The following is a 27,256-nucleotide window of genomic DNA, read 5'->3' on the forward strand; positions in this document are numbered from 1 at the left end:
CAATGAGTTGTGTTATTCTCCTAGAAGAACATATGAACAGGAAACTCAAAGAGTTCAAAAGACATTTATATATAACTCATTGGTTATTAGAAGTGGAAGAATTTATTTGTATTGAATTACCATTGATTTTTGTTTTATTAGTGACATACATTTAAAGACAGTTCTTTGCACACTTTCCAGCACAATTACATTAGCAATAATAATGTATTATCTGTCTTTAGTGAACTTCAGTACGATTTTTAATTGTACTCAAGTTCACAAAAAAAAAAAAGATTCATGGAAATTTATAGCACTGTGAGATTTATTTTCTCCCTGATTGAATGTCGAGTTTCCTGCCTGTAGCCCTGCACGCTCAATATGTTGTGAGATCTTAGCTGTTTTATTTCTATATAATAAAAGCTTTTAAAATTACAACAAAACAAAACCCAAACACCCCCCCTCCCCCCATTACCATTTAATGTGCTCTATGTTGGTAGCTGAACCCTACCAAACAGGATTGCTGCAATAAAAAATGTTAAAATTAAATTGAATACCCTGCATGATGCTGAGGAGAGAATGGTTTTAATAATGCCATTTTCTTATAACTTCTATTGTGCAATAAAGCCAGCCTGAAAGAATAGCACGAAGATAATCCAAAACAGCCATAATAAGGACTACAAGCAACAACAAAGATTTTCTTTCTGTACACAATCCGTTATAGAGTAAATAAATTAACCCAGCGTCAGATCAATCTTCTGCCTCCCACTGTTACTGTTAGCTCTTCCACCAATTAGTTATAACTCTCTGTGGAAATTGTACCTCACTGCTCTTAGGTCTATTTACAGCTTTTAGCTTTTTATTGGCTAGAATAGCAGATCATAACTATCTGCTCTTCATACCATTTGACCATTTACCTTGTGACTTGATTATCTCTCATGACTGAAATATCTACTGAAGCATGCTCAAGCCAAGCTATGCTACTCCTTACATTTTCTAATACCTTTCCTTTGCTATTGTATACCTGATTCTCATGCTAACCAAGTTGCTGCTGCCCATCTCAATCTAGCAGTTGCTGTCCTAATCTGTCACAGAGCTTGGTTTCTAACTCACTGGTAAGGACAGAGAAGTATAATGCATGTTTGTTACTAAAAAAAAACATTTTAAAGGCAGAAAGAGAGCAGATCTCCTAAATAAGGAGCTAAAGTATCAGTTAGTTGAGTGTGTTTGTTTGTTTTATTTTTTTTTAAGTAGATCAATATTACATAATTACTCAATATTGTAATTATCCAAGAGCTATACAGTAACATTGACACATTTGGCATTTTACATTTTTGTTTGTTGTTTGTTTGCTTTTAATTTAATTTAATTTAATGGACAAAATAAATTCCATAACATAATTCTTTGTGCTTTCTTACATTAACAATCACAAACATTTAAAGTAAGACAAAACCTATTAAACTGTACCTGCTGTATCTGGAAGTGATGTAATTGCAATGAATCAGTCCTTAAATAAAATATATCTAACTTTTACACTTTGGTTACAGCATGTTAAGTGACCTACCACACATTTTTAAATTCATATGAGGAATTAATACATCATAAAATATGGCCTTAATGTTTATATTCTGTCTGACTCCTAAAAAAATTGAGGTGACTTTGACAGTATCTCTTTAGAATGACACATCAGAGATTATTTCTAAATACATTCTCTATATTCCATGCTTTGAGAGGAGACAACCTATCTCTGTTTTAGGACTAGAGAAAAAGTCATGCAAGACATTTTTCTAGGTGGGCCAATCTCATTGGATAGAAGTTACTCTTCCAGTGGAGAAGTGTAAAGCTCAAGAAAAAGTACTGCATTAGGGGAATAATTTAATAAAGCTGACTCGTCTTCATAACATATCCTTTTTTTTTTCTTATTTGCGATTGTCATTTTTCCAGAGTAGGTAGGTACTACTGTAAATAAGCACTAGTTTGCCATACAAAAGTAGAGAGTTAGGACCATATTTGAAGACAGATACTTGTACAGCAAGTATCTCAGATTAACTTTAAGGATTACTGGCCTACATTTTGTATGAACAGAACAGTGATCTCTCTAGTCTATTTTTAATTGTTCTCCTCCTGTGCATTTTTTATCGCAACTTGCAATTATTTTTACACTATTTGTATTCACTGAACAGAATTGAGAGAGAGAATTAAATTTATACTAATCTGAGTTGGACCCTTGGTACTATAAATGGCTTATTTTTCAAACTTCTGCTTTTCTGTGCAAATAAAATATGAAGTTATAGCTTAATTGTGCATTTGGTGGTATAAGTACATGCATCAGAATTGTATAAAGGTATCTAAAAAATCATTTGATCCCATGATCTTAATGAATCCAAGCTTTAAAAGGATAAGAAATTTAAATTCCTTTTCTTAACTATAAGATCTCTCTCTCCAGCTCAGTTAGAGGGTATGTTGCTAACTGGTAGAGGATTTATACATCAGTGCAGTGACTTGTTCAGTTTTCCGTTATCTTACCATCCAGCAAGGCTCAAACACTAAGTGTTCTAAATTTTCCTGGGCTTCTCAAGATATTTTGTTAGAGCTCTGTGTTTATATTTGAAAGACTAATTTTGACTCAGTATCCTGGTAGATGTTGACTGTAGATTTTGCTTTTGGAAGCAGTTTGTATCTGTCAATTAACAGAGCAATCCCTCATATCTATCCATCTCTGTGGCATGATTTGTTCTCAGCACAAGGCTGGATGGTCACTCACTGATGACTCAGTGTAGTTTGAGCATTCAAAAAATATCCAAGGGATAACAACACTTTCATGTCATCTAGCACTCAGAGAAGAAAAGTAACTTGAATATAGGAAGCTAGCGAGTTGCTTGCAGAATTATGAGTGGAGAAATCTTCAGTTTTTATTCATCTTCCTGCACTGGGGTAATATTTCTTCAATTTTCATAGTAGGTATTATTTATAAGTTATATTTGTAATTGTTCTGTAACATACTACCTAAAAGCAATTTTTGAGGGAATAAAAGACAATCTTGGTCTAAAGTAAAATAATAGAAGTGGGGTTTAATGTGGATTTTTTTTTTCTAAAGCAACAACTGATTTAGTAAATAAATTACTAAATCCAACCATCTGAAACAAGTGTGAAATATATTGATAAAAAGTAATTGGTACCTTTAACGTTTTTAAAGGGATTTTACAAAATGCTTGGCACAATGCTTTATAACCAAGTGAGTGACAGCTTTGTTATTTTACTGTTTGCTATTAAATTGCCATTTTTTAAACTGAAAAGTTTTCCCTGGGAAAGTCAGGCACAGACAGTTCTCAAATCATATGTTAGATTGCCATGAATAATGTTATTAGCATCAAGTGAGACCAATTTTCAAGTAAAGCAGCTACTCCTTTTCCCCCAAAGGACAAAACCAGAAGCTAACAACAAAATAAAATATGTTCTCTGTATCCACCAGTGCATCTTGACTGTAATAAATTCTGGTACCTGTGAAAGTCACAGCAAAAACCACACCCATGTGAAGCACAGTGCAGCCAGAATAAAAAAAGGTTTATTAACTGCTTGGCCTCTTGACATTTTTAAGCTTCTGAAATAAGATTATCATCTAGCTAATACTATATTCCCATCATTAAAGAGAGTGGCATACTCTGGATCTTCTGGCAGAGCAAGGATATGGCAGCAGTTGCATCTTGGCACCTTGTAGGATAGAAACTTGAGGAAATTATGAGTCAAGTTTCACTCTGACATTAAGCCCAGAGGCATCTGCTGGGGCCATTGCAGTAGCTGGAGAAATTGCTTGATGGGAAATGTGTTGTGTGATGCATTGTTCTGAAAACTGCTGGTTGTCTCCTGTGGATCCCTGGCTGGTTTTTACCAAAGGCTGCATCCCCTTCTCACCTCTCCCCAGCTGGCTCCCTGGGAGGTTTGTGGTAAGTATTGCTTCACCCAACCACTTGGTTGGCCTCCAAGCAGCAGGAGAGAATGTTCAGTGACTGGTCAAGAGTCAGCCTTAGGGTCTTATTCTTAGCTTTGCAGACTGAAGTCTGTAATCTGGAGCAGCAGTGTGTGCAAACATGGTAGCCTTGTCTACAGGGTTAACTTAGAAATGTGGTCTGCAAAATCAGATTTTGAAGGCTTGATCTGAAAAGAGAACAAAGCACTCCTTGAATTAAATGAACAGCCTGATAATGAGATTAATTGCTTACACAGTTTATTACCATCAGTGTTATTATAGGGTATGGCTCACTTTGACCACAGCTCTACTTGCAAAGCCCTAGCTCATTGAGGCAGGAGTATGTTGTATTAACAAGTAACATATACTTCATCTTTATCTTAAATTAATGGGTTAAAAAAGACCCCTTTTCAGTTAATAAACGTCATATTTCCTTCTCTGAAATGCTCAAAATTCAGGTCACAGAAAATCATGCAGAGTAATGTTGTTAGATTACAACAAAAGAAAGCCAGGTTTGTGGGAAAATTCATCACAGATCTTAAGAGATCAGATATTCCCTTTCAGTGCCACGCTCCCCAGAAGCCAATTTCATGGCCCACCTTTATAGTCTATACCTTTCTGTGTAGCTGCTTGTATGCAATAATACTGTGTTATGAAATCCTAGTGTTTCCTTTAACAGCACACTTGTCAGAAAAGCACTACTGAAAAGGTCTTGACAGATTTGCTATGCATGCTTTTAAAATGATTGCTGGGTTTTCTCTATATTCTGAGCCACTAATATGCACCTGCTCTTTTACTCTTGTCTCTATCACCAGGCCTCCTGAACCTGTTTACAGCACTGTGAACAAACTGTGTGATAAACCACCTTCTCCTAGGCACTATTCCCCTGTCGAGTGTGACAAAAGCTTCCTTCTTACAGCTCCCTATCCCCACTACCACGTAGGCCTGCTCCCTGACTCTGAGATCACCAGGTACTGCATGCGCTTCTTCCTCACCTCCTTCATTAGAGTGCATGAACACCACTGGATTTATCTCATAGTTTGCATCTTCACCATAGATCTTCTTTTTCTACAGCTTGTCCTTGTTTTTAACCATGCTTTCACATCTGCACCACTGGAAGATATATGCTACTTCAGTATATAATTTTGGTCATCCAAAATCCAGTGATGAATAGAGGCAATGCTTTGATCCATTGAAATGGTGCTCTAAAATAGGTTAGATAATATGTATCACATTTTAAAACTGAATTCAGTATTTGTTTTCCTGTGAGTACAGAAAGTGACTAAAACTTCACATAAAGTGATAGCAATTTGCTTTGATTCAGCAATGTTATTTCTGTTGTGTCTACTTCGTTCACAAGCATCTTGGTTTATAGGGTGGCTGCTTAAGCCATTCAGAAGAAATTGAGCAAAAAATAATCACCTCCCTCACCAAGTCATGGTTGAAGATATATCTAAAATTCAGCATTCCCTAGGCTAGCTGTGCTCTGAAAGGATGGTTAATAAAACCCCAAATAATTAACATTTCCATAACTGAAGTAATGGAAGACATTTCTATAAAATACTGTCAACAATTGCCTCCTGAAAGGTACTTTAAAAAAGAAAAACATCCTGTCCAAAACTGTATGCTAGCATGTCCAAATATTTTTCTATAGTCTGCTAGGACAGCAGTAAACTACTTGCAAAGAAGACTTTGGAGATAGAGAGTTAGGCACAAGTTTTCAAGAGGACATTGAGTGTTTCTTTTGTCAGGGAAAAATCCTGTAATCTTTTATATTCCAGAGCACAAAAAAAAAAAAAATTATTTGGTGCTTAGATTATAGGCACTTTTCAAATAAAACAGTTAATGTGGGATGAGAAGAGCATAAGTGTGTCAGTGGAGAGTAAAATGGTAAATTAATGTAAGATACAATAACAAGAAAGTTACCCGAGGGATCGAAAAAACAGCTGTGAAAAGCACTTCAGTGCTATGAAATGGAAAGCTAAATTAAAAAAGCAATATGACAAGTATGAGTGAGGAATGAAACAGATGTGGTAAGACTATGCAGAAGCTGACAGTTTTAGAATGAAAACTGTGTAGCTTATAGAATTGGTAAAAAAGATGGTTGATCAAGAAGTGATTAGTCAGGCTGTTCAGGCCAGTTCAAGTTTGATTAAAAAAAATGGATAACAGCAATGTTTTATAGCATATAAAGGTGCCAGGTACTAACAGATCTATTCACATTATTTTATTTTCTCTGCAAATACTATCATAATGGAAATATATAGCTAAAAAGTTGCAAAATTACTTGAAGTCTGTAGAGGCAGTGTACATACAAGTAATTTATCTGTAAGCAATCACAGTTCTTCTGCATGTTTAGACCCAGATAAAAGGACTTACTTTTAAAATGATTCCTTCAGAAAGGAAAGGACCAGTGATCTAGAAAGTTGAACAATCTGGTTTCTGGAGTCATAGAGTTGTGCGTGGGGAGTGCTAAGGATTATATTGTGGCTTGCTGACCATAGATGCAACTCATTGGTATGTGGTCAGTCTCTATAGACATGACTGTCAGGACTATGGAAATAGGTTGGGTGAAAGGGGTACATCTCTTAAGGCTACTTCCTGCAGACCAGATACTTAGTTGACAATAATCAGTGGAACCCTGGAAAGCTCATAGAACCTCATCATTTTGCCATGTGAAGGTATAATTTTCTACATTGTTTTGCTTTATTGTGCGATCGATTGAATACTTGGTCATCAGATATGTGACAACCTGACGTCAAGACTTTAAAAGCTGGGCTGTATGCTACTGTCAGTTAATAATTCTCTTTAAGAATAAGGTTTCATTTCTCTTCATTCTACTGTGGTGTAAAATTAAGCTTTGGTCCCTGTATATTTCATGAGTTTGTTCATTTCAACAGTGCAATGAAAACTGCAAAAAGCACAGAAAAGATGAGAAAAGACACAACTCATGGTTAACTGCTCTGCACTATGCTCTACTACATGCTGTGGTAGAGGCAACTGATTGCTATAATTTATGCTTCCTACTGTGAAATAACATTCAGATGGAAAATATGACAGTTTTCGATGTTCTCAAATACTGTCATCCTTTCCACAGGACTCTTTGCATAGCTGACCACAGTGAAAGACATTTTAAATAATATTTCATCAAATGCCTTTGGTCAGGAAAGTGACAGCCTTACAGTATATACCGTGATCTGATTTCCAAATGGTCTCAGTATTCACAGTTGGAGAACAGATTTTAGAAAAGTATTCATTCCATTTAACCCTAAACTAAGTGACTGTTTTTTGCAGAAGTGTTCGTTGTATGCAGCCTGAAACTGTGCAAAGGTCACGTATCTCAGGGTTGCATTGTCAAATGCTGGGAAGAATTACTCCATAAAAAAACCTTGTTTTTAATTTGTGGCTCTGATGCCATCATCTCTATTGGAAGTTGTACTACAAGAAAACATTCAAAATTTAGGCGGAGTATTTTGAAAGATCTCCCCTTACTCTCCTGAATTCCCCAAAGCCCTATTCCTCCACATTATACACTTCCACAGTCTCTGGTCAAATGTAGAAAGATATGTACCTGACTTCCTGCAAGACTCCCAGAAGTTTTTCATCAGATTTTGCCAGCCTCCAGTTTGGGGAGGAAGGGACTGGGATTATTTTCTTGTTTTGGTAACTGCAGTCATTGTCATATCTCAGTGCTCCAGTGTTGAGAAATCTGCTGCTGAACTGCAAGAAATCTGGTCTGGTGAATAACTCTTCCAGAGTTCCATGTTCTCCCAATTGAAATCCTTGTAAACCAGCCAACGCCTTTCAAATTGCTGCTCCAGATAATTTGTCGGCTACTCCTCAGATGATTGTTTTGTCAAGGTTCATTAACTTAATAGGCAAAGAGAATTCATAGGCCAAAGCCTTATTTGTCTATAATAAATTCAAGTTTATAACCCTTGCTTTTACGGTGGCCTGTCTTAGCTCCTGGTAGATTTGGAGGTCTAGAGCAATATACTTCCATTTTAAGACAGAAATAATTTGGTTTTTGATTGAATTGCCAGTTCATATGAATTGATATTAACAGGGCTATATCAATGTGCAGCAGCTCAATATCTGTTCTATTGAATTCAGGAGCAGAGAGAGAATTTTGGAGAAGTTTTCCTGTGAGAGCACCACATGGGAACTGATGCATTATTGACAGTCGTGTGTACAATTAGAAGATTATTGGCAGCTTAGAGATGCAACACTCTTTCTACAAACATGAGACTTTATTTCTGCATTATGTAACACAGAACACTCTGTTGTCAGTCTTTGTGCTGAAAACTTCCTTACATTCACCACTACATAGACACATTTAAAAAATGCTTCACTTTTCCCCAGAGGTAACTTTCCTGTCTTTACTGATATATTTTTGGCATTCTAGTTGCCAGCATAGGTTTTGCTAAAGGGCAGTTCTGATATATTGTTAGTTTGGTTTGTTTTTTTTTTTTTAATTTTATTTTCCCTTAGGCATTTGCTTTTTCTCTTAGGCATTTGATCATGTGATTACATCAATATTTCTTAATACATATAGGGAGAGGAACTAAAAGTAGGGTTTCAGGCTTTGTGGTCATGAAAGAAAAGCTTTAGAACATGATTCCTCCCACCCAAAAAAATAAAAATGAGTGAAAATTTTGTTCATCTTCAGTCTAGCTTTTGTAAACTTCCAGATCCTCCTTAGAGTGCTTGGGCATCTGGATTGAAAGTATTTGGCTTGCTTTTCAAATCAAGATTAGTTTCTTGAAGTTAGCCTTAATTCTGGCTGACACTCTAATCTGCGGCTTTAGTCAAGGGAGTTAATGATTTTGTTCTTTGTTTCCCAGTCTCTAGAATAGATTTACCAATGATCTCATAGATCTTCTTTGGCAACTAATTCTGCCTGGAACATAGCATCCTGTTACTAATGGCAAATTGTGTTATTATATAATAACAAAAATGATTTTAAGGTATTTGATGAATTCAATTAATGACATCAGTTCTTGGGATGACTGATACTTTCTCACCAATGGGTATTAGGGAGAGAAGACAATACTGAGAGAGGGCTATAGAGCAGAGTGTTGGAGAAACAGCATGGTATTTGCATAGGCATTCAAGGATAACTGAGAATTGTGTAACTCACAAGTAGCAGCATGCTGATATATAGACAGGACATAAGGGTAAGGAGAAGATAACATCAAGGATCTGAGGGATTTCTGCATGATTCTGTTTCAAATGTGTGGCTGAATTCCCACAGCCTCCAAGTGAGTACATGAGGGTCACTACACTGCAGTAGTCTCTGCAGTCAGACTGGGGTATGTCTACAATGCTAAGCACTACTGTTTGTGGTCACCTCACCTAATTTCAGCGATTCCCAGGAACCCTTAATAGTTCATGAGGGTACTGCTGAGAAGGTGTTTTCAGTGATCACACCAGGAAGTTAAGGTAACTGCACTAGAAAAAGGTGTGAATGTTTACCCTCTCTGCTACTTTTTCTGTAGTGTCCTTTCTCATTTCTTAATATCTGAGCAGCCTTTTTCTTCGCATTAGCCTGTTTAGAGTGAGCTTATTGTCAAAATGATGCATATAACTGTACTTAGGGGTGACTGCCCTCCAGGGAGCATCTTGTCATCTTTATTGAAATTCATATTGTACAAGAGTACTCATCACAGAATCACAGAATGTTAGGGGCTGGAAGGGACCTCAAGAGATCTAGTCCAACCTCCCTGCCAGAGCAGGATCACCTATAGCAGATCACAAAGGAACTCATCCAGGCGGGTCTCGAATATATCCAGAGAGGGAGACTCCACAACCCCCCTGGGCAGCCTGTTCCACGGTTCTGTCACCCTCACAGTGAAATAATTTTCCTCCTGTTTCCATGGAAATTCCTATGCCTCAATTTCCACCCATTGCCCCTTGTCCTGTCATTGGGCATTGCCAAGAAGAGCCTGGCTCCAGCCTCTTGGCACTCACCCTTTACGTATTTATAAACATTAATGAGGTCACCACTTAGTCTCCTTTTCTCCAAGCTGAAGAGCCCCAGCTCCCTCAGTCTCTCCTTGTAAGGAAGATGTTCCACACCCTTAATCATTTTTGTGGCTCTGTGCTGGATTCTTTCAAGCAGTTCCCTGTCCTTCTTGCACTGAGGGGCCCAGAACTGGGCATGATATTCCAGACGTGGCCTCACTAGGACAGAGTAGAGAGGGAGGAGAACCTCTCTTGAACCTACTGACCACACCCCTTCTAATACACCTCAGAATGGCATTGGCATTTTTGGCCACAAGAGCACATCGCTGGCTCATGGTCAACCTTCCATCCACTAGACCCCCAGGTCCTTTTCCCCTTCACTGCTCTCCAGCAGGTCAGTCCCCAACCTATACTGGTGCATAGGGTTGTTGTTTCCAAGGTACAAGACTCTACACTTGCCCTTGTTGAACTTCATCAATCACCCCTATTTCAATCCCATGTGTTTAATATGGGAATTGCAGCTAGCCATATTCTGAGGTTTTTGAAATTCCTGTCAACCTTAAGAATGAAACCTACTAAACAAGCAGTAAAAAGCAATGATACTATGAAACTGAATCTTCAACTTGTCCCACGTAAACACGACAACTTTTCTTGAATTTAAAATTAACTTCTACTGGTTAGTGCTATTATTTATTTATTTATTGTGAAAAGTTCAAATAATAATTACAGAACTTGAAATTACACATACACAGAGTCATACAGAATGATAGGGGTTGGAAGGGACCTCTGAAGATCACATAGTCCAACCCCGCTGTCAGAGCAAGTTCACTTAGAGTAAATCACCCAGGAACATCTCCATGTGGGTTTCAAATGCCTCCAGAGACAGAGACTTCACAACCTCTCTGAACAGCCTGTTCCAGTGCTCTGCCACCCTCAAAGTCAAGAGTTTTTTCTCCTTATGTTTATGTGAAACTTTCTGTGTTTCAGTTTGTGTCCACTGCCCCTTATCCTGCCACTGGACACCACTGAGTAGAGTTTGACTCCATTCTCCTGACACTCAACCTTTAGATATTTATGAGGTTTAATGAGATGCCCCCTAATCTCCTCCTAGGTTTAAATACTCACATATTTAAAATCAGAATTGGAGCAGATTTGCACTTTTTCATATATTAATACCTTGGAATCAGATTCTGGACTGATCTGCATTTTATCTGTTCCAACCACAGACAGAAAAGCTTATTTATGGTAAATTAGCACTAATAAATAGCACTGCTAAAAAACAGTGGAATCAGTATATAGAAATACAGAAGTGCATTTTTTTCAATAGATTTTTGAAGAGCAAAATAGTCAATACTGAGGTTCAACTTAGAATCATAGAATCAATAAGGTTGGAAGAGACCTCCATGATCATCCAGTCCAACCGATCACCCAGCCCTATCCAATCAACTAGACCTTGGCACTAAGTGCCTCATCCAGGCTTTTCTTGAACATCTCCAGGAACAGTGACTCCACCACCTCCCTGGGCAGCCCATTCCAATGGGCAATCACTTTCTCTGTGAAGAACTTCCTCCTAATATCCAGCTTATACCTCCCCTGGCACAACTTGAGACTGTGTCCTCTTGTTCTGCTGCTGGTAGCCTGGGAGAAGAGACCAACCCCCACCTGGCTACAACCTCCCTTCAGGTAGTTGTAGACAGCAATGAGGTCACCCTGAGCCTCCTCTTCTCCAGGCTAAACAACCCCAGCTCCCTCAGCCTCTCCTCAGAGGGTTTGTGTTCCAGGCCCCTCATCAGCTTCATCACCCTTCTCTGGACACATTTCAGTACCTCAACATCTCTCTTGAATTGAGGAGCCCAGAACTGGACACAGTACTCAAGGTGTGGCCTGACCAGTGCTGAGTACAGGGGAAGAATAACCTCCCTTGTCCTGCTGGCTACACTATTCCTGATCCAGGCCAGGATGCCGTTGGCTCTCCTGGCCACCTGGGCACACTGCTGGCTCATGTTCAGCCTTCTATCAACCAGCATCCCCAGGTCCCTCTCTGTCTGGCTGCTCTCCAGCCACTCTGTCCCCAGCCTGTAATGCTGCTTGGGGTTGTTGTGGGCCAAGTGTAGAACCCTGCACTTAGCCTTGTTAAATCTCATCCCATTGGCCTCTGCCCACCCATCCAGCCTGTCAAGGTCCCTCTGCAGGGCCCTCCTACCCTCCAACAGATCAACACCTGCTCCTAAGTTGGTGTCATCTGCAAACTTACTGATGGTGGACTCAGTTCCCTCATCCAGATCATCAAAAAAGATATTGAACAGGATGGGGCCCAGCACTGATCCCTGGGGGACACCACTAGTGACTGGCCACCAACTGGATGTGGTACCATTCACGGCCCTCCAGCCAGTTCTTAACCCATTTCAGAGTGAATCTGTCCATTCAATGCTAATGGAAATCAACTAATCATATAGTCACAAATGAAGAACTTCTTTAGAAAATAAAAGATACCTGATTAAAATAAGTCTTAATAAAGCAGCTCCTTAAAACCATAAGGTGGCATTTAAAAAAATGAACACTGTGACCTTTTGTTCTGTGAAATGAATTATGGTATATCTATACACAAATTTAGGTATTCAGAAGCACAGAGAATGTAGTAATCCCTGAGCAATTTAAGAGATTAAATTGGTCATCACAGAGGCTGGCTTGGGCACTGATGTTTGTATTTATGGGGTTGTTACTGCTGATATCAGTGGGATATGTACGTGCTGTGGCCTTCTCTCCCTAAACAACGTCTTTAGCAATTTAAGTACTTCTCTACCTCTGGCACGTAGACCTTTCTGAAAATAGGTTTGGAGACCTTGTCTCCTCCACAGGAACACACATTGCAGTGTCTGACAAGATGCAGGCTGGACGTGTTCAGCTATATACTCATTATATTTGACAGGGTTGTGCTGCTTCTGGAAGCAGCTCCAGAACTGTAGTATTTTATAGTTATATTTTATAAGGCAGAACAAAATCAGCATGAACTATGTTGATTAACTAAATGTCTACAACTAAATAGTGTCTCAAAGTATATTGTCCCTGCTTGTGAATCAGATTCCTGAGGTCTTATTTAAGATCTTTTTTGCAATTACCAAAATTAATTGTGGATTTTTCTTATAGCTTTCAATTAACAAATTAAAAATTCTCAAGTGAAACAGTTTCCTATATTTTCTTTTTAATCTTGACTCAAGTCAGCTCTCTTCAACTAAATAATCCAGTCATTTAACTGTTATAGTTAATGAAAGAAAAATTACACTGCCTTTCAGCCTCAGCTTTCATGTTATTTTGCGTGGATGAATCTCTGATCCTGATAAGCACAAGCATTCCTATAGACTCTCTTATGCTCTTCCTTATTTATAATGAGGAGTCCTCTATTTTGGACACTAGTCATTAAAATTATTAGGAAAATGCACCTTTTAAAACTCAGATAACTGCAGGAGAATCATAACCTATAAAGGCATAAAATATCTGCAGTTCAAGTGTTTAATTATGTAAAGTTACAGAAGCCATTCAGGTGAAGATGGGATGCTTCAGGTTAACGCTGCTGGGCTTCATTTCCAGTTGCTCCTGAATAATTCTCAGCAGTTGAGCAAATCACATAATTCTATTTGCTTTGTTTTATCTATCAGTAGAATAACCTTCTCACTCAGTTATATTGAGAAGGATCACTAATATCATTAAACAGAATAGAATACTTTTTTTTAAGTGAAAAATTAAAATGTTTATTCTGTTCCATTGTTTAGAAAAAGCTTCCTATTTTTTGAATATATACTTTGATTTTCAGAGATACTGTGCTTTTGTGTGCTACAAATCCTCTTTTGTTCATACTCTGCACCCAAGGAAATTAAACTGTATATTCTTAGCTCATAAAACAGACAGAAATATTAACTCAGTTTAGTTAAGTAGCAGTATTTTCTTAACTATGTCTTTAGAGAAGAAAAAAATAACAGTTCTTAGTAAGAAAACACCTGTAAATCACTAGTATTAAAATTTTCCTGCTGTTATGATTACAAACAGACCTACAGAGAGACATTTGGAAACAAAGGAAAGAGGTCTCTTTCCTTCCATGCCTGTAAGCAAGTTCTGAATTTCAGTCTATATGTAAGTCACAGAAAATGCTCCCAAAGTATCAAAAGGCAATTCATACATCCTTTTTGGATTAATGGTGAAGCCTGGAACCAGGAGACTAGATATGTATTAGACCACTTTTATAAGTGGTTCGTGCCTGAGGATTTTGGTCAGGGCAATCAGTCATCCAATATGGGGAGGCTGAGGTGGACCATGACTCTCAAAATTTAATTTTTGCCTGATGTCCAGAAGACACCATTCACCACCTAGCATGCTACAGCAGGTACTGGCTAGATACAAAGCAAGAGTGGTGCTTTACATTACCTCAGGAAAATCCAATCAGTACAGAACTCAATTCATACAATAACTTTGTTGTTTGAGATGGTCATTTCTGTGAGACATGCTATTGTTCCTTTTCAGTGTATGTAAGCAACCTCTTATATGCCTTGTTCTGGTCTCTGAAATTCCCCTTGAAACAGTTCTTCCAAAATGATGGAGCACTGAAACTCCAGAATGTTCACATGCCTCTGCGTGTTGGAAGAAATTTAAATTCACGCTTTAAATATCGGTTCCATGCCTCCTTCAAGTATATTCAGAAAAAGTGACAACAAAAATTGACAGAAAGTGTCACTTTTCATAGGAGTGCTACAGTAATAAGCTAATGGAGCCATTCAGGAACTCAAATCTTGTCCACAGTGATGAAAGTTAACGACAACCTGGCAACTGTCTAAAGGCTGATATGAAAAATGGAGTTAGAGATTTTAGTTTCATTCCTGTGGACAAGTTTCCACATCATAAAAATCATCACTCCATCTGTCACAGTAATTGCTAGACTCTCGGCTCATCAGAAAATCTGAGAATAGATTTAACCTGGAGAAGAAACACTCTTTTTACCCCAAGAGAGTTCTTGGAGCTTTGAAATTAAATATTGCTGTTGAGACAGGGTAAGTAAAGCTGCCCTGTAGCTACCTACACTGTACCTGGTTGGGGAAGAATGATATCCAGGATTGTAGCTGTACAAAGAAGAGCAAGGAATCTTACTGGTTAGAGAAAAGCGCTGGGAGCTCAGAAATTTACTTGTAGCACACACAGCTTCTTTGACCTTGGCAAATAACACTTGCATTCAATTTTGTCCAGTTGTGAAATATGTGACATGCATCCACAGACACCACCAGCAGCACTGTGAGTTAAAAGGTATTTCCAGCAGGTGCAAGTGTCTATGATTTTCTGCATTGCTTAGAAAAGAGTGATCATTAGTACGAAGTGGAGTGATAAAAGGCATCATGGAAAGCAGGTGGGACCTCCAATTATTGCAGTGTAATTTGGAAATGCAAAAGCATTGCAAGAACAGTAACAACCATGCTTCAGCCCTGAGCTAGTCTCGCTTTATGCTAGTTATCCCAGTGGAGTAATATATAACTGATTCAGGCTCATAGATTATTTTATATTTAATCACCTATATGTAAATACTTGCAAATATGTCCATCTCTGTTGGTTTTGCCAACTCGAGGTCTGACTTTCAACAGTGTATGCCTACAAGTATGCTCCTGGTACAGAAGTCAGGAGGTAGCACAGCTGAACTGTGCCAGGCCAATGATGCTGCAGCCCTGTTTGAGGTCACTGTGGTGGAAGGTATTGCATTAAGTGAATGAACTGTTGAAACTAGATCCTGCAGACCCCAAGTTCATAATGCTTTACTGCTGCTCAAAAAGTGTAAAATACGAATTAATGGAATAGAGAGAAACGTAAAATTTCTGAGGTTAAATACAACTCCCAATATCAGGGAATCCACCTTCCAAATTTGTTCTAAAAAATTCTATGTATTTTTGCTTTCTGATTTTTTTTCCCCCACTATCAGAACATCCATGTACTCCTAAGAGTCTAGTAGAACAATAATTATATTCCATAATAAAGGCAAATTTAATTTCAATAGCCAAAGTGGGATCGGATTCTTCTGCCTTTTCTTTGTTTTTAAAGGACATAGCTATCATTAGGGAAAACATAACAAAGAAGTTATATATTTCTCATGTTACTGTAGAAATAGTTATTGATCAGTAGTCATCACATTTCCTATTTCTAAAAAACATTTGTTGCCCTTTGAAAATATTGACTATGTAATTGGAACCATCTGTTTGCAGAGGCTTCAGTGTGATACAAATAATTATAATTATAACCCTCAAAACTTCAAAAACTAAATTTGAGGTGGTTTGAAGGTTTCAACATAACTTTGTTGAACATTTTTCCCTGATTCATTCTGGCAGCGCAAATACTACACAGTGATTTATGAAAATAGGGAAAATAGCAGAGAGGAAAATTCAAAATGGAGGGAAAAGAAACCTCCCTTTTACCTACAGAGTACATTTATGTGTATGTGTGACATAGTAAGGCATTTTTTAATACCATCTGGGGTTTGAATAAATACCATTCTTATTTTAGGTTAAGCTTTCATTTTGGTGTAGAGAGGACTGCTGATCTTTTAGGTTAAGCTTTCATTTTGGTGTGGAGAGGACTGCTGATTTTTTTTTTTAATGGTTTAAATTAATTTTCATATAAATATAGCTGTAAATGCTTATAATATTTAAGAGACAAAAGAAACTGAATAGCATTTAAAAATTACTAACTTATTTCCTAACCTAGTGAGAAAATTGGTTCTTGTAAAATGGAAGGTGAGCTTTCAGATAATCTCATGAGTCAAGTCCAGATTTTTTAAAAACTACCAATTTGAAAGTAATTCAATTACATTTGAAAGTAAAATGTGATCTCCTAAAGGCATACTGGGAAGAAATATCTCGACAAGAATCTCTGCTAAATTCCACAATTTGGCACATGGTTGCATTGCAAACCATGACACTTTTGATATATATCACAGACTGGATACTGAATTTACTGTCTTTTCACCTTTCAAACAGAAAATAGCCTGTAGTATACACTTGCTGGAACTCCTTAACTCCTAATTAAAGCAATATCACTCCATATTCCACACTTGTCACTGTATTTTCTCACTTCTTTATCTAGTGTGAGAAATAGTGCCTTAGACTTTCATGAATAACATTTTAAAGCTATTACTACATTTCTTGATTGATTAGAGGTGCTATGTGTTTGACCACCAAAATCATCAGGAAATTACTACAAAATATCTTGGTTTGTTGCCATTTTTTTTTTTTTAACTTGTAGACTGAATTTCTAATTATATAACCAGCAATGAGATCTAAATGACTTCAGATCTTTACAATTTTTCTTATAGATTCTATATCAATGAGAATATGCATTAGCAGTCAGAAGGATATTTTATTTTAGCTTAATGGACTAGGGTTGTGCCTATTTGCAGTCAGTGTCTCTTCCAACTCTATAGTTTCTTTGCTGAATTTACATAAGCACTGTAATCTTTTCATGTGTTAGTTTAAAAAGTTTTAAAAGTGTGTGTGTAGGACATAAGAAAATCTTACTATACAGGAAGACAGAAATGTTTAAGAACATTTGTTCATTAGTGGGAGCTGCTGTAAGGTTGTAAAGCTCACCTGTAAATGTACTGTCTCAATACTTGCACCCAAAATTTTCCCAAAGTGTGATTAAAAAAACAAACAAGGAAAAAAAAATAAAAAGGAGGAGGGGTGGGGTAGGAAAGGCAACACAACAAATCATAGATGTTCTGGATTTACTGATTGTCAATATCTTCAGATGAGAGTGTGCCTTTCTACTACATTTGGAGGTTCCCAGGATCTGAATCAAAATCCTTGGTAGTTTGAAAACATTAAAACTTTGTTTTATAACTTAAAAAGTGAAGGGTAGGTTTGGAGTTAAAATTTTGATTATGTTAGTTACACAGTTACTGTTCTTCAGTAGTTTCTGGAGCATCACAGCATTTATATTGTATTGATTTGAGAAGTAGTATCTGGCAGGGTGTGGGAATGCTGGAAAGGGAAGGCAGAAAGAGGGATGCATATTTATTACTCACAAATACAGGAGAAATGCAAAAAAATCCTGAACTTGAATTTTTAAAAGGAAACGTTGAAAAGGATAAGAAAAAAAGATCCATTGATAAAAAATATGCCTCTGTGCCCAGATATTCAGTGCAAATTCGTAGGACAAATTGACATAAGGGTTCGTCCTAAGTATGGTAATTATAAACAGCTGTATGAATGAAGGCACTGGGATGTTTGTTGTTTTTTTTTCCTAAGAAAAAATCAGTTACAAGCTCTAAACATCCCTGAATTTTGTGAAAATCTTGTTAAGCAACTGACCTTTTTGGGCTGAACCTAAATTTAGCTAAGTTGTCATTGTAAATTTGCATGTAGGATTTGTTAATGTTTTGTGATCTTTAAGAATTTATTCTTTAAAAGGTTTTTATTTCATTTTTAAAGAATAGCACAAGCAGCAGCTAGCTCATCTGACTTTCTTAAAAAGAATTGTTATTGTGCATAACTCCATAAAGAGCAAGGTCAGTGGAAGTGACAGGATATTCAAATACAGTATTTTTAGCTCACAGAGGGAAGGAGAGGAAGATTTAGTTTGACTGTCAAAGTTGAAATTTCAATATTGTTAAGGAAATACAGAAACATTACATTCCTCAGGAAGATGCATAGAAAATTCCAGGCTATTTCCATACTCCATGCAGAAAAGGAATTATTCCACAGATAATTGGAGTTACTTGCTGTATCTTCAGAGGATCACTTTAGTTGTTGCTTTTATGCTGTTGAAATTACTACACTGATGAAGTGGTGAGCAGCGAAAAGAATCTATCTCTACAATCCAAGAGTACACTTGTGTATATGGTCTTCAATATCACAAATTGCTTTTGATTTGATTACACTGATTCCTAACATCTGAATTCTGAATAGCAATGACTGTACCCTCATTAAGACAAGCTTTCCTTAAAAGCAGACGGAGACCATCTGTAAAGGCAAAATGTGTCAGCATGCACAGCTGAAAAGCACTGAAGCCCATGTAGAGGGAGTACACAGTACAGAAAACAAGTGTCAGCTGCTGCTTCTCACTGGTGGTAGGGTGCATCTGCACAGTCCAATGCAAGACTGTGGCTGGGTGACTGGGCACAGAAAATGGTTGTGAATGGTGCCGTATCCAGTTGGTGTCCGGTGACCAGTGGTGTCCCCCAGGGATCACTACTGGGCCCAGTTCTATCCAACATCTTTACTGATAACTTGGATGAGGGAATCGAGTCTACCCTAAGTAAATTCATGGGTGACACCAAGTTGGGGGGAAGTGTGGATCTGCTGGAAGGTAGGAAGACACTTCAGAGAGAGAGGCTGGGTCAGTGGGATGAAGCCAATTGTATGAGAGTCAACAAGGCCAAGTGCAGGGTTCTGCACTTGGGCCACAACAACCCCATGCAGCAATACAGACTGGGGGATGAGTGGCTGGAGAGCAGCCTTGCAGAGAGGGACCTGGAGGTACTGGTTGACAGCCAGCTGAACATGAGCCAGCAGTGTGCCCAGGTGGCACAGAAGGCCAATGGCAGGCCTAGGCCTCTATCAGGAATAGTGTGGCCAGCAGGACTAGGGATGTAATTCTGCCCCGTATACGGCACTGGTGAGGACTCACCTCAAGTACTGTGTGCAGTTCTGGGCCCCTCACTTCAGGAAGGATATTGAGGTGCTGGAGCAGGTCCAGAAGAGAGGGATGAGGGTGGTGAAGGGACTGGAGGGAAAGTTGGGGTTGTTCAGCCTGGAGAGGAGGAGGCTCAAGGGGGACCTTATCACACTCTAGAACTACCTGGAGGGAAGTTGTAGTAAGGTGGGGGCTGAGCTCCTCTCCCAGGCAACTTGTGACAAGATGAGAGGGCCTAGCCTGAAGCTGAGCTAGGGGAGGTTTAGGTTGGACATTCTGAAGCACTTCCTCACATAAAAGGTAATTAGACACTGGAACGGACTGCCCAGGAAGATGGTGGAGTCACCGTCCCTTGAGGTGTTTAAGGAAAGATTTTATGTGGCACTTAGTGACATGGTGTAGTCAATGTGGTGATGTTAGGTCATAGGCTGGACTAGATGATCTCAGAGTTCTATTCCAGCATCAATAATTCTGTGATTCTGTGACGAGCACTCAGATACTTCTGAGCTGGTTCTAGACACGTTCAGTAAGTTGATGAAGCAGTCCAACCTGCTTCAATTAAAAGCCCACATTGTTTAACAATTGACTTGAGTATAATCAGCCATATGTGTAGACAGTTCAGTAGCTGATCTGATGAAGATTGTATGAGCTGTAATCAGAACTCAGCCTACTCAGAGGACAGTGACTCAGAGTTGCAGGTAGGAAGACTTATATAGTATTTGTGGCAAGAATGTCATTATAGAGGCTTGATTGGAAGCAGAAGTCCTGCAAATTTGGTTAGGATACAAACTCAGGTAGTACTGTCATTGCAACTTGCAGAAGAAGAATTGATTTTGACATTTCAGATTCAGCCTTTAAAATATTTTATATATTATACTACTTCAGTGAAACTGTACAAAAACTTTATGAAGTTTTATGAAGACATCTCAAATAGACAAAGAATTTGTGAGTGTCATTGAAATCACAGGTGCCATCTGGAGTCTGAGGCTTAGATGACCGAAATTGCTGCTGTTTGATATGTGCACAGCAATTAAAAAGGGAACTATGCAAAGAGAAATTCACTCCTCATGGAAATTTTAGTATATTTTTCCTAATGGATTTTTGGTTGGTTTCCGAGATATTTCTTGTAGTCATCATTCAGCAGGTAGGGTTTGCATTGGTATACCATACAGAACTGGGTTTTTCAGCTAGGGTAGTGGAAGGTTGCACCTTGGAACCAAACATTCAAGATCCAAACCATACTGGAAATTACCAGAACACTGGAATCATGCCCAGACTATTTCTTTTCCTTATGTTTCCTGGTTTTTTTCCTGACAATCTTGTACAGTCCCAGAGTTATTTGAAGTCATGAGAAGAAGGGCAGAGTTTTCTGTTCTGACAGAAGTGGAATTAGGCAGCAGGTGTTCATAAAGGAAGACCAGTACAGTACCAAACCCAAATTATATCTCAGTGAAGTTAGAAGAAGAGTTACATTAACTTTGTTGGAAATTGGATAATCCAAGAATAAACATATTTTGATGTCAAGGCTAATTTCAAATCACAGGACATAATGCTTTGTAGCATGTTAGAGATGCTCAAAAAGCCACAGTTTGTTTGGATGTACTAGCGTCAATCCTTCATAAAGAACAGCATGGCATGGACAGCAAATTCTTAAATTATTAGAATGGTAACTCCGTTTGGCCTTGACTTTAGCAACATGGACCACTGATGAGGAGTAAATCTTAAAACACCGTGCTGCCATATAAATTTATAATTCTTAGTAACTGCCACTATTGTAAGAGAGGATTTTTATAAAAGTTAATGTAAAATAGCTCTTCAGCAGGAAAGAATATGCTCTGTGTTTTGGTTTTGGTTATTTTTTTTTTCTTTCCAGAAGATTTATATAATTTTGTCCATGTCAACCTTTTGTGTTTTCATGTTTAAATTTCCCAGTTCTGCTCTTCTTACATTATCATTTTACAGTGAGAAAAATCAGCCTAATTAGTGTCAACTAACAGAAATACAACATTGATGCAACTTAGGAAATGACAGGTTCTCTTCTGCTTGTCCAAAGAAATGGTCAATAGTAGAAATTAATTTGAGTCTTGTCTACCTAAATGTATGAATATTGCTCCCATCACTGTAAGAGTATGGATGTCTCACTTAGGTTATTTACAGACAGGAAGCCGGTGAACAGAAAGAGTAAATGGCATTACCAAGGTCTGAAAAGAAATCCGCAGCAAGGCTGGGAAGTTTCAGACTCATTTGTCAAAAGGAGGAACAAAAAACCCCACAAAAATCAAGAACAGATTAAAATTTTAACAACATGAACTTATATCAGTGTAATTATCTTTTTTGAAGATTTGAGATAGCTTCAGTTGACTCATCAAATAAATTGCTGGGGGAAAAAAAGTGGAAACTTTAATTTGCTTTGGGAATGTTGATTCATAGGCTGATTAACAAGTATGCAATAGTTGGTAGTATTGTAAAAGGACTTTGTATTTCTAACATGAAAAGCAAAGTGAATTAAAATAGGTTCTAATATTTATTTTTTTTAAAGAAAATATTCCATTTGTGCTCTCAGAGCTTAAACCAGTTTCTAAGTAGAGAACAAGATGAGCTGAGATGTGAGAAGAAATGTTTTCTTTAAAATGCAGGCTGGTTTACTTCTGTTCTCAGTCAGAGATGTGCATAGTGTAACATTTTCTGTAAGACTATTTAATGGGTCTGGATTGCTATCTGTGAAATATCTAAGGTGAGATCGTTAATCTTTTCCCACACTAGTTTATACATTCTGTATTTGCGTTGAAAGGGAAGAGCTGCTGCTAGGGAATGTGTAGCAAACCTATGAGTAGAAACCCCTCATAAATTGGGAAAGGCATAAATTGGGAAAGGCATAACTTGGAATAAAATAATATGTCAAAGGAATTCTAAACACAAGAGCCTATTGCGATGGAATTTGCTGCAAATCTTGCAACGCAAGATTTGAAAATGTGGATGACCATCCAATGCATGGGCTTATCCTCCATCAGTTTTTTTGCATCATCTGAGCAATCCATATTTCATATGTGAAGCGTTTCACTGATTGCAGGGTATTCACAGGTTTTCAGCAGAACTTCTTTTTCTTCAAAAGAAAAGCATGGAGGACTGAGGCAAAAAGCTGCCATGTTAGCTCAATTCACGTGCACAGCATTGACGCAAGAAGCCCACCTTCAAAAATAGCTTCCTTGTGTGGCTATTTTCTTTTTACAGTGCTAAATGACAACAGAATTCTGGTTTTAGTCCAAGATTGAATGAATTTCTGTTTTAAAACCAGCTGTGACCATTTATATGGATTGATTCATGCTTTCTTATGCTTCCCTGTCTTGTCCATCACTCATATGTTTTTTCTTAAATGGCAGTATCCTTTTCTCAGTGTACCCTGTGCAACTGGCTCAAGACAAAGCATTAGGGAACCAAAGTACAACGGTATTTGAAGAGAATAATGATTAGTTGGAAGCAGCAAGGAAAGATTTAGTTCTAGTTAAAGATCTTTATCTAATAAATGAAAGTTGGCTGTAGAAAAAACATGGCAGCATCTTCACCCTTCACTAAAGTAATCTTGAAATTATCCAAGAACCTTGCATCTGCTTACTGTCTGGTGAGAATGTTGTAACTGTAAGAAATGATCCCTAACCTGCAATAAGTATTTAAAGTTTAGTGAAGGACTTCTAGTGTTGTCCAGGACTTCCAGCATTAAGTATCTTAATGACATTAAATCTGTTCCCAGAAGAATCACAAATTGTTTATCAGCTCAGTCATGTGTGCATTCTTGCTCATTTTGCAAGTAATTTACAATTTTAGTGTCCAATGTTTCACTCAATTTATCTATTGACTTTGTAACTAAACAATTCACCTTAATGACTATCACAGGTTTAGAATAAAATTCCCCATAAATTCCTTTCACAGTTCATTCTTAAAGAGCCAAATTTTCTTCAAAGGTTGAATTTAACAAGAATCATAAAATAAATGATGTTTTATATGTTGATTTAGGGATGTAGGTATTGACATAATGGAACACATAAATAATCTTAGTTCCCCATCATTTATCTAATCCAATCAATGGCCTATAATTAAAGAAGGCAAAATTAATTTCTGATGGCCTTGGTTAATATTGCAGTGATCTACTATGGGAGATGCTTATGCCTGACACTTCTACTGTGAATAATCCCAGAATGAGAAAAATAATCGATGTTTTTTTAATTTATTTCTAGTGTATACTTCATTTTGAGACATAACAGAGTAAAATTCTCAATATTCCCATGAAATGCTGATTAACTCCAACTTCTATCAAATTAAAAAGGTCCAAGAATCATGGTTCATATAGGTTAGATTAGAAACAGAATAACTTAAGATATTGGATTTCTTCACTATTCATCTTTCATTTTGACAATGCATTCCTTATACTTCTGCACTTTTGAATTGCCATGCACTGCTGTTTGTATGTACTCCACTGGGATGTCATTTCTTTATGTGCATTACATTATTTCTACTTTTGCTTTTCTCTACGTGTATTTCTCTAGGATTTTTGGGTTTATGTTTGATACAGCTGCACATGCACACATGCATGCTGGGCTGATTTGAATGACAGAGAAAGCGAGACAAAATAACAGTTTATGCAGGATTACATTCTCACCTCTGGTCTGCTGAAAGAGATAGATGTTCACCCCATATTCCAAGCTTGCATAGAGATAATGTATATCCACACAGGAGGGATAACATTATCAGAAGGTATCACACAGGTGCAGTAAACATTGTATCAGGAGTAACTGCAATACAGAGGGTGCTCTTCTGATAGATTTTAGATCGTAATCGTAAATTAATGTTCTTTCTGATGCAATCATTCCTCTGTTTTAATGAACCACTTCTATGGAAGCTGAATACATTCCTTTCTGGCGGTTTGACCTTGACAGTTAGTGTAAGTCATTGCAATGAGAGTTCATAAGTACAGAGGAAATCAACTTGGTCTTATGCAGAAACAATATTAAAACTTAAATTTCTGTGGGAATGTTTTTATTGTGCAAATATACTGATAGAGACTCTCATGGGATATGGAAATGGCATGGTATGGTTTGGCATCCGACAGCTTTTCACTGATGTTTTAAAATCACTTTAATTAATTGTTATTATCCGTATGTTTTATATTGAATAAGTAAAACTCATTGAAGTGACTCTCCCATGAAAATAATTTTATGTGCTTGTTTTACTTTGGATGGAGATGGATAGAAACTTTGCAAATCAGTTTAATGGGTTGCAGTTACTTGAGCTCTGTCACTGGACCTATTTATCTGTGATTTCCCTACTCTGTAAAAAAAAAAAGCAGATAGAGTATAGAAGTCCTATGAATTATTTTTGAAATACCATCTTCAGTGCAAAAGAAGTTAACCCTCCCTTGAGAAAAGAAAGCAAAGCTAAGCTGTTCTAGGCACTAAATGCAGATCAGTGTAACCATAAAGACATAATCTGCCCATTTTGTAAATGACAAGATTGCTCCAACAGAGTTCTGTGTAAAAATGACATTACACTCTTTTTTTTTTTTTTTTTAATCCTGAACTGGAATTACGTCTCTGATGCCTGAAGGGAACTCTCAGCAGTCTTACAAGGGGTATTCATAACACTAAATGAACTTCTATGAACTGGTGGAAAAGTACAGAAAAATGTGAGGTCTTTTCAGATTTTTCTGCTGTCCATTTACATATTTGTTTTCTTAACCTCCTGTTGATTACGTATCTCTTTGGAACTGAACTTTGGCAAAAATAATCCAGTTCAGCTAGTTCTATTGACAGTAATAAACCAGATCATCTAAAACTTCAACTCTTAACACTTTCTAAAATTCAAGTCTTACTGGCTGTTAGCATTGATTACGAACAATTTATTAGTTCCAGAATTTGTGCTGTATTCACAGACTATATGTTAGAGGAGCTTTTTCTTTAGACAACAGGAGGAATTTCCTTACTAGAAAATAGAACAGCTACTGATAGAAATTGTGCCACATACTCCTTGTGCACCTAACTCAATGGGTGCTCAGCTGTGGTGGCACTAGGCCACCACCTACATCTCTTGGTGCTGGGGATAAATGCAGTTACACCCACTGTGTGCAGTGGGAAGGACAGTGGGCCACTGGAGTAGCTGGTAATCAGGGAACTTAACTTTCTACTTGAAAATTTGTATTTCCAATTCTTATCACTTTCATCAGTACTCAAAGACTAGATATATATGGCTGCATGTATTATTGCTTTCCATTCTTAATAAGAATTTGAAATCAAGGATGGCAAATAACAACTGTGGTGAGTTGACCCTGGCTGTTCTATCACTTCCCTCCTCATCTGGACAAGGTACAGAAGATATAACAAAAGGGTCGTGGTTCGAGATAAGAACCAGGCAGAGATCACTCACCAATTACCATTATAAGCAAAACAGACTTGACTCATGGAATTTAATTTAATGTATTGATAATCATACCAGAGTAGGATAATAAGAAATAAAGCACCTTGTCCCCACCCCTCCCTTCTTCCTGGGTTCAACTTAAATCCTGCCTACTTCCTGTGCCTACTTCCTCTAAGAAATACAGGGAGATGGGAAATGGGGGTTGTGGTCAGTTCAACACATGGTGTCTCTGCCCCTCCTTCCTCCTCACACTCTTCTACTGTTCCAACATGGAGTCACTCCCACAGGAGACAGTGTATGCCTCCCACTGGCAGTGGTTCTTTGCCAAATACCCAAGTGTGGGTCCTTTCCAAGTAATTCGGTCCTTCAGGAAGAGACTGCTCCAGGGTGAATTCCCAAGGGGGTCACAAGTCTTCCCAGCATGCAGTCTTCTCTGAATGAGTTCACAGATCCTGCCAGAAACCTACTCCAGTTCAGGCTTCTCACAGGGTCCCAGACTCCTTCAGGCATCCACTTGTTCCAGCATGGGATCCTCCATGAGCTGCAGATAGGTGTCTGCCTCACCATTAACTTCCATGGGCTGCAGGAGGACAGCTTGCCTCATCATGGTCTTCAATGTGGCCTGCAGGGGAATCTCTGCTCCAGCATCTGGAGCACCTCCTCTCACTACTTTTTCATTGACATTGATGTCTACAGAGTCTCCTCTCATGTATTCTCCCTCCTCCATTCAGCTGCAATTGCAGTTGCACAGTCACTCCTTCCAGCCATGTAGAGCCATAAGCTTCAGCACTCTGCCTTTTAATTGTTTCAACATGTTCTGATTATTTAGTATCTCCAGACATCCTTAATGGAAGGATTTTTCCTAAAGCATGCCTTTCTTCCTATTGTATTACAGAAGATGTGACTGATCAAGACTTTTTTTTTTTTTTTGTACCATCGCAGTGAATCAGCATCAGTGAAGCTGATTTCTCCTTACTCAGCAAGAATATTTGTTATTCTGTCACGTAGAAATCAAACCATCTCCAATTTTCTTTCACCCTGTGTGATTCATTGGAATTTTAGTGCTTGGAAAGCACTAATGCTGGAAGGGAACTGGGAGTGCTAGCCTGCAGTAAATGAGGTATGGCATTCGACTGTAGCAGCATGGCAAAAAAAAAAAACCCTCACTAATGTTGAATTACATAAGAATCATGTCAAAGAGTAGGGAGGAGGATGACAGCTACTTTCTCCACAAAGGACTGAAAACTCAGTATTGTGTTAGGCACTGGTGCCAGGGTACCACAA

At 37.9% G+C, this 27,256-nt stretch overlaps 1 protein-coding gene across 6 annotated transcripts in view; it reads left to right on the top strand.

Annotated features, from left to right (window-relative positions):
- Window positions 1-27,256, top strand: part of DLG2 (discs large MAGUK scaffold protein 2) — a 701,362-nt gene that overhangs the window by 418,821 nt on the left and 255,285 nt on the right. For 4 of the 6 annotated variants that reach the window (XM_054382907.1, XM_054382932.1, XM_054382887.1 and 1 more), the window contains one exon: window positions 4,759-4,914. The exons of the other annotated variants lie outside the window; for them this stretch is intronic. In XM_054382907.1, coding sequence (XP_054238882.1) covers window positions 4,759-4,914 — 156 coding nt within the window. The remainder of the gene's footprint in view (window positions 1-4,758; window positions 4,915-27,256) is intronic. 6 annotated transcript variants of the gene reach the window in all.

The sequence above is a fragment of the Indicator indicator genome, chromosome 1 (genome assembly GCF_027791375.1).
Source record: "Indicator indicator isolate 239-I01 chromosome 1, UM_Iind_1.1, whole genome shotgun sequence".
NCBI lineage: Eukaryota > Metazoa > Chordata > Aves > Piciformes > Indicatoridae > Indicator > Indicator indicator.